This window comes from Suncus etruscus, chromosome 3, assembly GCF_024139225.1.
Source record: "Suncus etruscus isolate mSunEtr1 chromosome 3, mSunEtr1.pri.cur, whole genome shotgun sequence".
Taxonomy (NCBI): Eukaryota; Metazoa; Chordata; class Mammalia; order Eulipotyphla; family Soricidae; genus Suncus; species Suncus etruscus.
In genome coordinates this window covers 70175457-70191401 of record NC_064850.1, presented here as the reverse complement: position 1 = coordinate 70191401, position 15945 = coordinate 70175457, and the positions used below count along the sequence as shown (strand labels likewise).

The following is a 15945-nucleotide window of genomic DNA, read 5'->3' as shown; positions in this document are numbered from 1 at the left end:
ATCTTGGTCATCATTTTGTTTGAGGTATAGAAGCTTTTTTAATGTATTCCTATAATTGGGGAGCTACACCTGGCAGCACTTGGATTACTCCTGGCTCTGTGCTCAGAAATTTATCCTAGCAGACTCGGGGGAATACACTGGATGCTGGGGGATTGAACCTGGGTTTACTACATGCAAGGCAAGTACTTTCGTGCTATTGCTTCACCCCCCTCTATTCCCATGTTTTAATATTTATTTCCACTTCCTTGGTCAGTGGTGCTTTATTCTTGAAGGTACCTTTAGCTTCAATGTCATGGAGAGTTCTGACTACATTTTCTTCTATTGACCTTATGGGTTTAGGTCTAACACCAAGGTCTAATTCATTTTGATTTGACTTTTGTCCATGGTGTTAGAAAGAGGTTTGAGTTTATTTTTTGCATGTAAGTTTTCCAACACCAATTGTTGAAGAGGCTTTTCTTGCTCCACTTCATGTTGAACATTAACTTAACATATTACTGAGGATCTCTCTCAAGATATTTAAATCTGTTCCATTAATGTGAGGATCTGTCTTAATTCAGTACTATGATGTTTTAATTACTACTGCTTTATAGTATATTTTGAAGCTGGGGAAAGCACAGTGCTTCCATCTTCTTTTTTTTTTCCTAAGGATTGCTTTGTTTAGGGGGATATATTGTTCCATGTGAATTTCAAGAGTGTTTGATCTATTATTTGAAAAATGTCATGGCACTGAATCTGTACATTGCTTTGGGGAATATTGCCATTTTGATTATTTAATCCTTACAGTTCATGAGCAGGGATATGTTTCCATTTTCTCATATCCTCTTATTTCTTGAAGTAGTGTTTTGAGTTTTCTTTCTGTAAGTCTTTCTGTGCAGAGGCCAGCTCCAGGTGAATGAGCCTGAAGCAAGGTACCATGAGGACTAAGAAAAAGACAGCCATTAGAAAGATAGCATGGGTCAGGGTGCTTATGCCTGGTGGACTAAGAGTGTGAGCTCCGACTGTCTTCCATGTAGGACTTTTATTATTCATCAATAATCAGTCATAGAAAGAAGGACAGATAACATATTCTCAATTAATGCTAACTAAGCCTAAGAGGGTCTTAAGATTTCATAAGGGAATGTAAGGAATGATGAGGTTAAGGTGTAATCTCTGAAGTTGTCTTCATCTGGGGAAGGGTAGCAGTTAAGAGACTGTATACAGAACTCCCACCCCCAGGGTCTTCCCTGTGGGTGCCAGAGTTCCAGTAATTATCATTAAGAGTCCTCAGCTCATTATATGCACCTTCTCTAGGACTACCTGACCTTTTGCTAACCTTGGTTGTTTCTTAGAAATGTTTGACTAAACTATAAAAGATAAAAAATTCATATATGTAGTCTTCCATTACATTTCTGTGCCTTGATAAGAAAGTTGATTCTGAGGTACTTGATTTCCTGAGGCACAGTTGTGAATGGGATTTTTTTTTAAAAAATATATCTTTCTTTTATTTGTAGTAGAAAATCTATGTACTTTTGCATATTAATTTTGTAGCCTGTCATTTTACTAATCAAATATGTTGCTTCAAGAAGCCATTTTTGTAGTTATTTTGTTTTGTTTTATTTTGGTTTGGTTTTTTTGATAAGACATGGTGGTGGCACTCAGGGATTATTCCTGGCTCTGCACTCAGAAATCGCTCCTGACAGGCACAGGGAACCATATGGGATGTCTGGATTCAAACCACCATTCATCCTGGATCGGCTGCATGCAATGTGAACACCCTACCATTGTACTATCTCTCCACCCTCTGTAGTTATTTTGTATTAAAATATTTTAATATATAGGGGCCGGGCGGTGGCGCTAAAGGTAAGGTGCCTGTCTTGCCTGCGCTAGCCTTGGACGGACCGCGGTTCGATCCCCCGGTGTCCCATATGGTCCCCCAAGCCAGGAGCAACTTCTGAGCACATAGCCAGGAGTAACCCCTGAGCATTACCGGGTGTGGCCCAAAAACCAAAAAAAAAAAAAATTTTAATATATAGTATCATATCTGCAAATAGTGAAAGTTTGGCCTCTTCCTTTCCTGTCTGTATGCCCTTAATGTCTTTTTATTGTCTGATTGCTATAGTAATTACATTCAGTACTATTCTGAATAGAAGCATGAAAGTGGACAGCCTAGTCTCATGCCTGATGTCAGAGAAAAAGAATTTAGTTTTTCTAAATTATATATGAACATTCTACTGCTCATGTGGATTGTAGTAAATGGCTTTAGCTATGTTGAGGAAAGTTCCTTCAGTTCCCATTTTGTTGGGTTATTAATCATGAATGGATGCTGAAACTTGTCAAATACTTTCTCTGCCTCATTGATATGATAATATGATTTTTATTTTATTTATATGATTTAGTATGTTGATTGAGTTGTGTATGTTAAACCATCCTTGCGTTCCTGGGATGAATCCTACATGGTCATAGTGTATGATCTTTGTGATGAGCTGTTGAATTCGACTTGCTACTATCATATTGCAGATCTCTGCATGGTGTTCATCAGGGATATCAGCTTGTAATTCTCTTTTATTTTGGTCTCTCTGCTTTTGATATTAGGATAATGTTCTCTTCCTAAAACTGTTTGAGAGTGTTACTTTTTTTTGTTTGTTTTTTGTTCTGTTTGTTTTGGGGCCCACACCTGGTGATGCTTAGTAGTTTCTCCTGGCTCTGCACTCAAAAATTACTCCAGCAGGAGCCGAAGAGATAGCATGGAGGTAGGGTGTTTGCCTTGCATGTAGAAGGACGGTCATTCGAATCCTGGCATCCCATATAGTCCCCCAAGCCTGCCAGGAGCAATTTCTGAGCATAGAGCCAGGAGTAACCCCTGAGCACTGCTGGGTGTATCCCAGAAACCAAAAAAAAAAAAAAAAGACAAAGATAGATTATTCCAGACAGTGCTCAGGAGGACCACATAGGATGCTGAGGATTGAACTTAGGCCAGCTGTGTGCAAGACAAGTGCTCTACCCACTATTATATCATTTTGGCAACTGGTGTGTCTGTTTCTTCACTTTCTTGGAAAAGCCTAAAAGGGATTGACACTCGTTTTCCTTTAAAAGTTTGAGAGGACTTACTAGTGAATCCATCTGGACCTGAGCTTTAGTTTTGCAGTGCCTTTTAATTACCTTGTCAAGTTGTGTAAAAATGATAGTTCTCTTCAGGTTTTCCATATCTTCTTGGTTCAACCTTGGGAGAGGATAGCAGTCTAAGAAGTTATCCATTCCTGTCAGTTCTCTTGTAACATAAAGTTTCTCAAAATATTCTCTGATTATTCTTTGAATTTCTTTTTCTTTTCTTTATTTTTTCTAGTTTTTGGATTCACCTGGTGGCGCTCAGGGGTTGTTCCTGGCTCTGTGATAAGAAAACACTCCTGGCTGGCTCGGGAGACCATCTGGGATACTGGGAATAGAACCTGGGTCCGTCCCAGATCGACAGCCTGCAAGGCAAATACCCTACTGTTGTGCTATTACTCCGGCCCCAATTCTTTGAATTTCTGTAGTAACTCTTGTGACATCCCTTCTCTCATTTCTTTTTTGTTTTTGTTTTTGGGTCACACCTAGTGACACTCAGGATTTACTCTTGACTCTGTGCTCAGAAATCACTCCTAGCAGGTTCAGGGGACCATATGGGATGCCGGAATTCAAACCACCATTGGTCTGGGTCAGCCACATGCAAGACATCATCAGAAATGATCCCAAGGGGCTGGAGACATAGCATGGAGGTAAGGCGTTTGCCTTTCATGCAGAAGGACAGTGGTTCGAATCTCGGCATCCCATATGGTCCCCCGAGCCTGCCAGGAGCGATTTCTGAGCCTAGAGCCAGGAGTAACCCCTGAGCACTGCTGGGTGTGACCCAAAAACCAAAAAAAAAAAAAAATGATCCCTAAGCATAAAGGCAGAACAAGATCTGGCCTCAAAACCCCAGCTTCACCCTACAATAAAACCTTAACCTAGATACCAGGGAAATTGCTGATGAGTTGTAGTTCTGGTTCAGTACTCAGCATTGCAACCTCCACTCCTACCTTCTCGCCTCATGTTATTTTTATAGTTTATCAAAGACTTCTATTTTTTCTTTTTAAATATATTTTTTATTTAAGTAACATGATCATAGTTGGGTTACAATCACAAAGGGAACACCCCCCTCCCCCAAAGACTTCTATTTTTGTCTGTTCACATTCTTTGTGGATTTTTTCCCATTGTCTAATTGTTTATTTTAAGACTCTTTTCCAGTCTCTTGGAATTGTTATGCATTTCATCTTCCAGCTCACTGATTCGGTTTTCAGTTATTACTCTGTTAGAGAGGCTTTCCAGTGAGGTTTTCATTTCACTTATCAGGTTTTTTAGTCCTGTTATTTCAGTTTGGCGTTTTCTCATTTCTACTTTCATCTCCTCTTGATTCTTATTTGTGGTTCTTTCAGTTTATTCCATACTTTTTTTTTACTTCTATAAACATCCTGCATATTTCTTCTCTAAAGGCCTTATCTGAGAGGCTAAATATGTGGTTGGTACTTTTTGGGTCATCAGAACTGCCATCTTCATTCTCTATGCATGGTGGAAGCCTGCATTGTTTCCCTGTTGTCACGCTTGTAGTGTAGTGTTTTCTACCTGTTGTGCTGGGCTTCATTAAGTAGGAGTACTGTGCGGCCACTTGCACTTTTCTGGCTTTGCCTTTGAGGCAGTGTCCAATCACCTGCATTGATGTGCCCTGCTCTGCTGGAGGGAGAAGGGGCTCTGCTCTTTCGGGCAAATGTTTGTCTGGGTGCCATTGTTTGATTGGGGCGAGGTCCACCTCCTTCATACCTTTTAATGTACCTCTGGAGACTTCTAGGGAAGTCCTGCCTTCAAAGTGGTATTTCAAAGTGACAGCTCTTTATAAAACTTAAAAAAAAAAAAAAAAAAACACACAGATGATCTTCTAAACATACTCAATTTTCAAATCAAGTCTTAAGATCTCAATACCTTCCACTTTACAAAAAATCTTGCTTGAGATGAGACATACAAGTTAGGTGATACCTAAAGGAAACCATTCAGACAAATATAGTAGTTAAATACTTTGTAATACAACTGGCCAAATCTCTTCCACAGAAAGTATTATAAGGAAGAAAGGTGAAATGTAATGGGGAGATGTTCTGGATCAAAGATTTTAGAAATGATATAATGTGATGGTTCTAATTGAACTAAAAATAAGAGATATTTTGTTTGTTTGAAAAAAAAAAAACAAACACCTAGTGATGCTTAGGGCTAAATCCTGGTTCAGCACTCAGGAATTACTCCTGGCAGTGCTTGGGACTTATGGGATGCTGGAGACCAAATCCAGATTGACCTCATGCAAGGCAAGTGCCCTACTGCTTTGATATCCAGGTCCAGTTAAAGCTATTTAAATGTAACTAACGATAATATGATACTAAAGAATATATTGTTATGTGCTAGTAATATATTAAAATTAAAATTTTACTTTGTGTAGCATGTTGAAGAATTTTTGAGATTGAATGTCATGATGTTTAAGCAATGAATATATTACCCAGGTTTGATTCCTAGCACCATATAATTCACTGAACTCTGCCAGAAGTGTCCCCTCCCACCAATGTGATCAAAAAATAAAACTTCATTTGTTATTACAGCAAATTTTTGTGAATAAAAGCTGTTAAAATATACACATTTAGTAGGCAAATTTCTTGATGTATGAATAAAAATTTTAATCAATAAACATTAAGAAATAAGAAAACGGGGCCAGAGAGATAGCATGGAAGTAGTGCGCTTGCCTTGTAATGCAGAAGGTCCATGGTCCAAATTCCAGCACCCATATGGTCCCCTGAGCCTGTCAGGAATGATTTCTGAGCGTAGAGCCAGGAGAAACCCCTGAGCACAGCCAAGTGTGGCCCAAAAACAAACAAACAAAAAAAAAACCCACAAAAGAAAAGAAAAAGAAATAAGAAGACATAAATGTTTCTTTACCTTTTATAGTGTGGATTTAGAGGAAACAAAAGACTCAGTTTTTATTTTCTTTCATTTTAGTGGTTAACTAGATTCATTTTTTCTTTCTAGTATTAACTAGATTTATGAAACGTTTACACTTTATTTTGAATGAATGTGTAAATAATTTTTTAACAGGAATTGGTGTCTTCTCAGAGTTTATCACATGATAGTGGATTCTTCAACAGACTGGAAGATGATGTACATAAAATTCTTATTAGAGAAAAAAGACGAGAACAACTTACAGAATATAATGGAACAGATAATTGTGCAGCTCTTGAAAACAACCAGGCATGTAAAGTAAAAAGTCTCTGTAAATCACAATAACAATTAAAATTCAATAAAATAAGTAAACAGTGGAAGTTAGTTATGACAGTATAATTACATTTTTGAATATTACGATTGTAATATTACCTTGATTAGTTTTTTAAATAAGAGATTTTTGTAGATGAATATTACTAATCATGGATGCTTAATATTATTGAGCATCAATGTAAAGTTGTAGGGTAAGACTCTTTTTCCCTAAACATTTTTTTTTTTTTTGGTTTTTGGGCCACACCCGGCGGTGCTCAGGGGTTACTCCTGGCTGTCTGCTCAGAAATAGCTCCTGGCAGGCATGGGGGACCATATGGGACACTGGGATTCGAACCAACCACCTTAGGTTCTAGATCAGCTGCTTGCAAGGCAAACACCGCTGTGCTATCTCTCCTCTCCGGGCCCTTCCCTAAACATTTAAAGTAGTTGAGAAAGGAGGTATACCTTTAAAGAGAAGATTTTAAGAGAGATAAAAAGGGACAGAGAGCTAGTATAAAGCCTAAATGCTTATCTTGCATGCAGCCAACCTGGATTTGATCCTAGGTACCACTATGGTGTTCTGAGTACCAGCAGGAATGATTCCCAAGCAAAGAGCTAGAACTGTATTATGTGTGTGTATATATATTTGCATATACATATTCATGTAGATATACAAAATTAAATATTTAAGAGAAAAGGTAAATGGTCAGGGTGGATTTTGATGGACAAATTTGTAAGATGAGAATTGGATACAAATAATTTATCCTGTAGATTAAATTTCATAGTATAACTTTCAAGTTAAATTTGGTCAGTGGCCTGCTTTTGGAAGATTCAGAAGCAAAAAAGTAATATTCCAGTTTTAAAAGAAAAATTCTCATATTGAGACATGTATTGTTTTCAGAACTACTAGTCTTTTATTTATTTGTTTGTTTGTTTGTTTGTTTTTGGTTTTTGGGTCACACCCGGCAGCGCTCAGAAGTTACTCCTGGTTCTATGCTCAGAAATCGCCCCTGGCAGGCACAGGGGACCATATGGGATGCTGGGATTCAAACCACCGTCCTTCTGCATGAAAGGCAAACGCCTTACCTCTATGCTAGTCTTTTATCTTTTTACAGTAAACCTATAAACCTGTTCTTTACTCCAATCATAACTTTTCCCTGACTGAAGGTATTTTAACAGTGTCCCCTTAAATACTTTCCCTTCTTACCTTGCCTAGAATGCAGCTCACAAAGTAAACTGTATGTGTGTGTGTGTGTATGTATGTATGTATGTATGTATGTATGTATACATGTATACATATATAAGTTTTGTCTTTTTGTTTTTGGAGGTGGTTTTTTGCGGGGAGGGGCACATCCAGCTATATACAAGGCTTATTCCTTGTCTGTGCTCAGGAATCACTTCTGGAAGACTTGGATGATCATGTAGGGTACTAAGAAATGAAGCAGGTCAGCTGTGTGCAAGGAAAATGATCTCTGTTATCTCTCTGACCCCTGGCATTAAATTTTGAGTCCATAAATTTCCTTGCTTTTTTTTTTCTTTCTGTGAAGCTGTGTATCATTTGGTGAAGTGTTTATTTAAGTTTTTTTCACTATATCCTACCCCTGCCTTCAGGCCTGAAGGGCCTTTGGTAAATCTGCTATAAATCTTATGGATGCTTCTTTATACATGATTTTATTTTTTGATCTTTCTCTTTTCAGTATTCTTTCTCTGTTCATGGTTTTTATCATTCTGATTTGAATGTGTCTTGAAGTGTTCTTAGTTGGAACTCTTAGCTGGTATCCTTTAGACATCCAGCATGTGGGAACATGTTCTCTTTAATTCTGGAAACTTCTCAGCAAAAATATCTGGCTATTGTTTCTCCATAGGGGTAGTCCTCCTGGCCCTCTGGTAACTAATGATTCTTATGTTTTTCCTTTTGAATTCATCCCAAAGTTCTCATCAGCTCTTGATTTATTTTAAAACTCTTTCATCTTCTGCTATTGTCTGAAGGTGTTATGCAGCTCCTCTGATCCATGATGATATTGACCTTACTGATTTTGTTTTCTACTGCTGAGGCATTTCAGTGAGTTTTTAAATTTTACATACTAAGTTTTTCAGCTCTATCATTTCTGTTTGAATTTGTCTCATTTCTGCTCTTACATCCTCTCAGTCTTCTTTGCTGTCCATTTCATGATTTCTTTGCATTCCTTGAATATCTTCAACATTTCCTCTCAAAAGTCCTTACCAGAGAGGTTATATAGCTGCCTAATACTAGTTGGTTCTTCAGAGTTCACTACGCTCACTGAGCTCACAAAGCATAGTGGTGTTCTATATTGCTTTCCCATTGTGACGTTTGCAGTTTAGAGGTGTTAAATATTTGTGTAGTACGGCTTATTGACTGGAGGAAATGTGCAGCAATGGAGCAAAGTGGAGCACACTTTCTCAGGATGCTTACTTGGGTGCAAAACTGACACTATTAAGTTACACAGAGCACCATAGTGCTGTTTTTCTGCCTCAGTTTCTTAGGACTTTGCAATCTCTCGTATTAATTTTTAAAATTGAAAATAATGGGCTGAGACTATTTTCTAATCACACTCTAGATTAAACCCTTCAGAAATGTCCAAAAGAATGTTTAAAAATCACTTGTTATAATAGTTTTACATAAAAAAGTATAAAGAGTATAAATTATAAAAAGCATAAGTAAAAGCTTATCATTTAATTAAAACAGTAAATCACCAAACAATAGTTTGATGCTATTTATATAAATCTTATAAACAGGGAACAGTGCATCAATTAGAATACATATGTATATACATACACATAAATCTGTAGTACTATTAACTTTAGAAGATCGACGAGCACAAATTCATAGTAGGGCATATCTTCAGGAAGTAAGGGAAAGGACTACCATCAAAAATGTCATGTGGAGAATGCCAAAGTATTGATAATGTTTAAATTCTTCTTTTTTTTCTTTTAATAATAGCTGGTTAATAATACCATTAATGACTGGGTTTCATATGTAACACAATTCAGCACCACCCCTCCCAGAGTGTTTCTTTTCTTCCACCACCATTGTCCTGGCATCATCTTCCAGCCTTCTCTCCCTACTTCCTCTTCTTGTGGTCAACTTTCTACTGAAGAATAGTTCTCATTTTTTGTTACTAGGCTTTTGTTATTCCCTTACTATTTTTCTTTATATCCTACATATGACAAAGATTATTATGTGTCTGCCCTTCTCCTTTGGACTGACTTAAAATCAGCATTATATTTTCAGATCCATCCACCTAGTGGCACATTATCTTCTTTCATTGTTTTTATAGCCAAGTAGTATTCCATTGTGTATATGTGCTATGGTTTCTTTATCCATTCCTCTGTTCATAGACAGGTTATTTTCTGTTATTGTCTACTATGAATAGTGCTGCGGTAAACATCAGAGTGCAAATATATTTTCTGATATTTATTTTTTGGCCCTTGCGGTAGATACCAAAAAGTGGAGTTACTAGGACATATAGGAGGAACTTAATTCCTAGGTTTATGAGGCATATTCATATTATTTTCCAAAAAGACTGGACCAGTTAACATTCCCACCAACAGTAAATGAGCGTAAATGTTAAAATCCTTAATATGCATATTGAATTTTTTAACCATTTTTGATAATGAAAATAAATATTTATTACAATGGCAAAAATGAATGTTAGGACATACTATATTTTTCATTTATACATTATTAAAACATTACTTAAGTAATTATTTTCTCTTATTTTTCTGTTTTTATTTCATTAATTCTATCATTTAATTAGTAATTGTGACATTGGTAGATATTATTTGTAATTGCAAATAATTGAAATGATACTGTTTTCATTAACATGAAAACTATGTTTTTCTTAATTTTTATTAAGACAACATGATATACAAAATTATTAATTTTCAAGAATAAAAATTTGCCAACACCAGGGAAGAGAGGTCGTCCCTGCACTCCAGGAAGCATTGTGGGAAGAAGGTAGCTCTGTTGCACCAGTGGCAACAACGTTAACTCCTCCAAACCCTTTACCACACTGTGGAGCCTCATCCCTAACCTATCTTCAGATCATGAATCTTCTCCTACAACTCCTTCTCTTCATGGTTCTGGGTTCTAGTGTACCTGCCCTTCCCCCTTGGCATGCTAACCCTGCACCTGCTCTAAAGAGGCAAGGAGGGTAGGGAATGTTCCCGGTGGCTGGCAGGCAGGCAAGCAAACTTCTGGGGACTCCCACAAGCACACTGAAGAGCACAAGAATGCCTTCTTCAGAATCCCATGGGCCCAGATCAGATGTCAGAAGTGGTTGTAGAATTGTAAAACAGGTTTAGAATATAAAATACCAGATCAGCTAATAACACTATCAGTTGTATGCCACTTTGAGACCTCTGTGATCTGTAGAACTACACATTTTGCAGAGGTATCAGGAAACTAAACAATGATTCAAATCCCAGCATCGCATATGCTCCCCTGAGCCTGCCAGGAGCTACTTCAGAGCACAGAGCCAGGAGTAACCCCTGAGCGCCTGCAGGTGGGGCCAAAAGCAAACAAACAAAAAGAATGAATGAATTATTTTATTTCTCAAATTAGTCAAAGCAGATACTTGTTTTTTTTCTGTTTTTGGGCCACACCCAGTGACACTCAGGGATTACTTCTGGTTATGCACTCAGAAATCACTCCTGGTTTGGGGGACCATATGGGATGCTGAGGTATCAAAACAAGGTTCATCCTAGGTCAGCCGCTTGCAAGGCAAACTCCTTACCACTGTGCCACCTCTCCAGTCCTGAAGCAGATACTTGTGAAGTAATTTGGAGAGCCTTTATAGAACAGTGCAAGATAATGCAGTACCAACAATATTTGATCTTATCAGCCACGTGAACATCCCGTGGGAGAAGATAGAAGACTTAGAAAACAGATAAAAGAATTGAGTGAAGATGAAATCAGGACTCTGAGAAAAAAAAAAAAAACATCTTTTGTTTTTGGGCCACACCTGGGTAATATTTGTGTTACTCCTGGCTCTGCACTCAGAAATTACTCCTAACAGGCTCAGGAACCATATGGGATGCCATGGATCAAACCTAGGTCAACTGCATGCAAGGCAAATGCCCTACCCACTGTGCTATTGCTCGGCCCCTGAAAGAAACATCTGAACAAGAACAAAAGCAAAGAAATAAACAACAGCAATCCTGAAAACTGCAGTGCTGGGGGGTGGGGTGGGGGGGTGGTGTGAAGAATAGGATGAAGACATTTTACTTTTAAATTTTGAAGAAAAGGAAAACAAGGTCTACTTAAAATATTTATTTGAAATTTTGATGTGCTGTTGTTGTTTTGGGGCCACACCCAGACTCCTGGGTATGCATTCTCAGGAATCATTCCTAGCTCCTAGCAGGCTTGGGGGACCATGTGGTATGCTGACAATTGAAACTTGTCAGATGTATGTAAGGCAAGTACCCTACCTACTGTGCTATCTCTCTAGGACCCCTGAGATTTTTATTCATAATGGGAAAACTAAATATGTTTTTGGATGGACATGAATCCAATGAAATCTTAGAAGGTCTTTTTACTCCTGAAAACTTCCAACCATTTCTAGGGTGCCAAATAAATTCTGGTGAGGAGGTTTTAAGAAAGCATTTTGAGACAACAAGCAGTTAATATATTCTTCTGTTCAAAGCACAGCAAAAACAGATGCTCAAAATTTGTGATAGCTGCATTCAACAAGAAACTCAGGGAACTAGTAGTAGCTTGACTGCAGTTCTGTATTCGCTAAATGAAGTGATGGAAAATACTGAAGTTATCATGAATTTTGGTTTGAGGAAGTCACAAATTTGGCAACCAAAGTTGAACTTCAGAAACTCCTTGGGAGAGCTCAGCTATGTAACCTGGAATCTCAACTGACTTCCAAGAGTTATTTTAAAGGAATTCTTTAAGTGTTCGAACAGTGGAACACATTATTCAGGAACTGAAAGATGTTTTCTCAGAACACCTCAAGACTCTTAAAAGCTTTCTCTGGTACCCTTGTCATGGGCCAGATCAAATTCAACATATCAGAGAAACACCATGCTGACTTGTAAAGAAGTGTCTTGATGAATTCTGATAACTCTTGGCTCAGTTGCACTTTTGAAGTATAAAGTGGAAACACAGAGGGAAATATATAGAACCTCCTCATACCATCTATGAAACCTTCCATTTTCCAGACACCAGAACATTTCCAAAATATGAAAATATTTTTCCAAATATTTCTGCCTTTCTGAAGGTCCTGTGCATCTTCCTGTGAGGAAAGTTTATAATGAACCCTATAACAATGGGTGGAAGCATCTCAAAACTTACCTCAAAAACACTTTGACAGACCAAAGGTCTAGTAACTTGGCTTTGTTTGACAGGATTTTTAATATAAAATGTGATTTGGAATTAATGATGGGTACACATATCAAACTCTATGTAACTAAATCCAAGCTTCCTAGAATAATTCAGCAATCAATGAAAATACCTAAGAGACTTTTAGAATAGATTTTCTCTTCCATTGGAAAATTTTGATAAATTTGAAAACATATTTCAAAAAAAACTGATATATGATATATGATACTTTGTCACTGCTTATTTTGACTAGTAAGCAACCCATCAATAATTTGCTTAGATGGCTCTAGTTTGAACTCATACTTTGAAACCTACTCTTCTTCCAAAAGAAAGTGTTGAAAATGCTACATCACACTTCTGTGTGAAATCTGGTAGGGGGACTTTGGAGTTATTTTTTATTAAGTCATTTTAGACATAACATTATAACTGGATTCAATTTTTTGGATATTATATCTTTGGAAAAATAAAAATTTTAGTGTGTGGAAGGAAGGGGCACACTTTATAAAATGTTATATATGAAGTTCACAGTTGATCTTTGGTAGGAGTACTAAATATTGCTGTTAAAAATCTGTAATGGGGGACTGGAGAGATAGTATGGAGGTAAGGGTTTGCCTTTCATGCAGAAGGTTATCGGTTCGAATCCCAGCATCTCATATGGTCCCCCAAGCCTGCCAGGAGCTATTTCTGAGTGGAGAGCCAGGAGTAACCCCTGAGTGATGCCGGGTGTGATCCAAAAGCCAAAAAAAAAAAATCTGTAGTGGACAATAATAAAGAGGATTACCAGACAGAAACGTGAACTTTCCCAAGGAGGGCTTCAATATGGATTTAATCTTTATCAGGTTAATTTAAAGAAACAAATTAGTTTGAATTAACATGTCTGCCTTTATTATTCCATTTTATTGTTTAAATTTTTTGTTGAGCCTGCATAAACTTACAGCATCTCTGTTTCATGGTCAAGATAGAGTCAGAGGCTGTGGACACTGACAGCTGATTTGTTTTCTGCTATATATTCTCAATAACTATATTTACTGCTTCATATTTATTTATAAGCAATACTTAGAAAATCCTCAAGAATTAGTGTCTTATAGAGATGAGGGCTGGAAGGTTCAGCTCATGGTATGAAGTTCACCACAAAGAGTGTTGAGTGCAGTTAGAGAAATAACTACACTGACAACTATCATAACATGTGAATGAACGAGGGAAATAGAAAGCCTGTCTCAAATACAGACAGGGAGGGTTAGGGAGGAGGGAAATTTGGGGGCATTTGTGATGGTGAAGGTGGGTGTTCTTTATATGACTGAAACCCAACTACAATCATGTTTGTAATCAAAGTGTTTAAATAAAGATATAAAAAAGAATTATTGTCTTGTAGATTTCCCAGGAATAATATGAAAATTTTGCTATTATTTTTGAAGAAAATCAATTTTGTATAGTTTATTTCAACCTAAATAAAATGTGAATTTTGTTTAAAAAAATTCAGAGGCTAGAGGTGTTAGTGCTTAGGATGGCCCTCGGTTAGATTCCAGCATCCCATATGGTCCTCCAAGCCAGGAGCGATTTCTGAGCATATAGCCAGGAGTAACCCCTGAGCATCACCAGGTGTGGCCCAAAAACAAGAACAAAAAAAAAAAAAAAAGATTCTAACACCGGTCCTATGATCAGTGTCCCCAGGTTTCCTCCCATCCCGTCTGTCCCCTCAACAGGCATAAAATAACTTCATTTTATATTAATACTCCAAAAAAACTTTAAAGGAATAGCAAATGGAATTATCAGGAAATAAATCAGTAAAAAGTCAATTGTGTTAACTGATTACTAAGTGAGTTTAACCAATATGAATTGATGTTGATTCATTACTGAAAACGTATAAAATCCCCCAGCAAGTATAAGCATACCTTTCTTAATCTAGTAGGAGGCAACCATAAACACTGTTAATGAGTACCATACTCAGTGCTACATGTTGGGAAGTTTTTCCTGTCCTTTGGAGAAGCTCTTTTTAACACTTCTTGCAAAAATGGTTTCACATTATGAATTCCCTAAGCTGTTTCCTGTCCATGAAGCTCTGTATTTTTCTTTCAATTAAAAAAACTAGGTATATTACTTTAAAATATTTTAATACAATTTCTTTTATTGATATGGTGCATTATGTTGATTGATTTGCATATGTTAAACTACCTTTGATTCCTGGAATGAATCCTACTTGGTTTAGGTCATGTTATATTTGCTAATATTTTGTCGAGGATATTTGCATCTGTGTTCATCAAGGATATCAACCTGTATTTCTCTTTATCATGTGGTATCTCTGCTTTAGTATCAGGGTGATGTTAGCTTCATAGAAATTGCTTGGGAATATTTCTGTTTCTTTATGGAAGAGCCTGAAAAGAATTGGCAGAGTTCTTTGAGTTGGTTGAATTGTTCATCTATAGATTGCTTAGTTTTGTAGCTAGTGACCCCTTGATATCTGTTGCTAAAGCATTTAAGTGTTAACTTTAGGTCCTCATCTTTAAGGCTCAGTTGTTTTGGTGAACTTTGAAATTTGCCAGAAGTTCTCTCCATATCCTCAATTGCATTTTTCTTCCTTAGTTTCCTCTTTATTCTTTGCATTTAGTAGTTTTTAATGCTGGAGTTTCAGGTTGTTTAAGAAAGTAACCTATTGTTTATATAAATGGTGGCTAGAAGTATGACCTTCTTTAGGAGTTATTTTCCTAAACATACGACGTTATCTAAGTATAATAAAAATACTGCCAACTATGGAGCCAAGTGGTGATACAAGTGGTAGGGTATCTGCCTTGCATGCACTAGCCTAGGACAGACTGAGGTTCAATCCCCTGGTGTCCCATATGGTCCCCCAAGCCAGGAGCAATTTCTGAGCGCATAGCCAGGAGTAACCCCTGAGTGTCACTGGGTGTGGCCCAAAAACCAAAATATAAATATGTATGTGTGTATGTATGTATATATATCCAACTAATTCATTGTTTTGTTCAACTGAATTTCTAATTGTCTATTTTCTAAGAAAAAGAGAAAGAAAGATCCAGTCTGCCTGGAAATAACTGATATAAATTGAAATGTTAGTGTATCTGTTCAGTTTGGGAATAAGGGGGTTGATGGGAGGGACTGGAGAGTCCCTATCTCTGCAGGCAATCCTGAGACAGAGAGACATCAAGGTGGTCAGGAGAAGCAGTGGGATGCAAAAGCAACTTGGGGATGACTTTGGAGGCAGCACTGCCTGTGTTTGATGGGGGGAACCACAGAATCCCTCTCTCAGCAAACAAACTTGAGATAGGACAAGAGACAGCAGGGATATCATGACTGACAGTGGG

The 15945-nt window shown here is 37.4% G+C and overlaps 1 protein-coding gene across 1 annotated transcript in view; it reads left to right on the top strand.

Annotated features, from left to right (window-relative positions):
* Window positions 1–15945, top strand: part of GKAP1 (G kinase anchoring protein 1) — a 73391-nt gene that overhangs the window by 38049 nt on the left and 19397 nt on the right. Inside the window, exon 6 of the mRNA XM_049770704.1 lies at window positions 6124–6276. Within this exon, the coding sequence (XP_049626661.1) occupies window positions 6124–6276 (153 nt within the window). The remainder of the gene's footprint in view (window positions 1–6123; window positions 6277–15945) is intronic.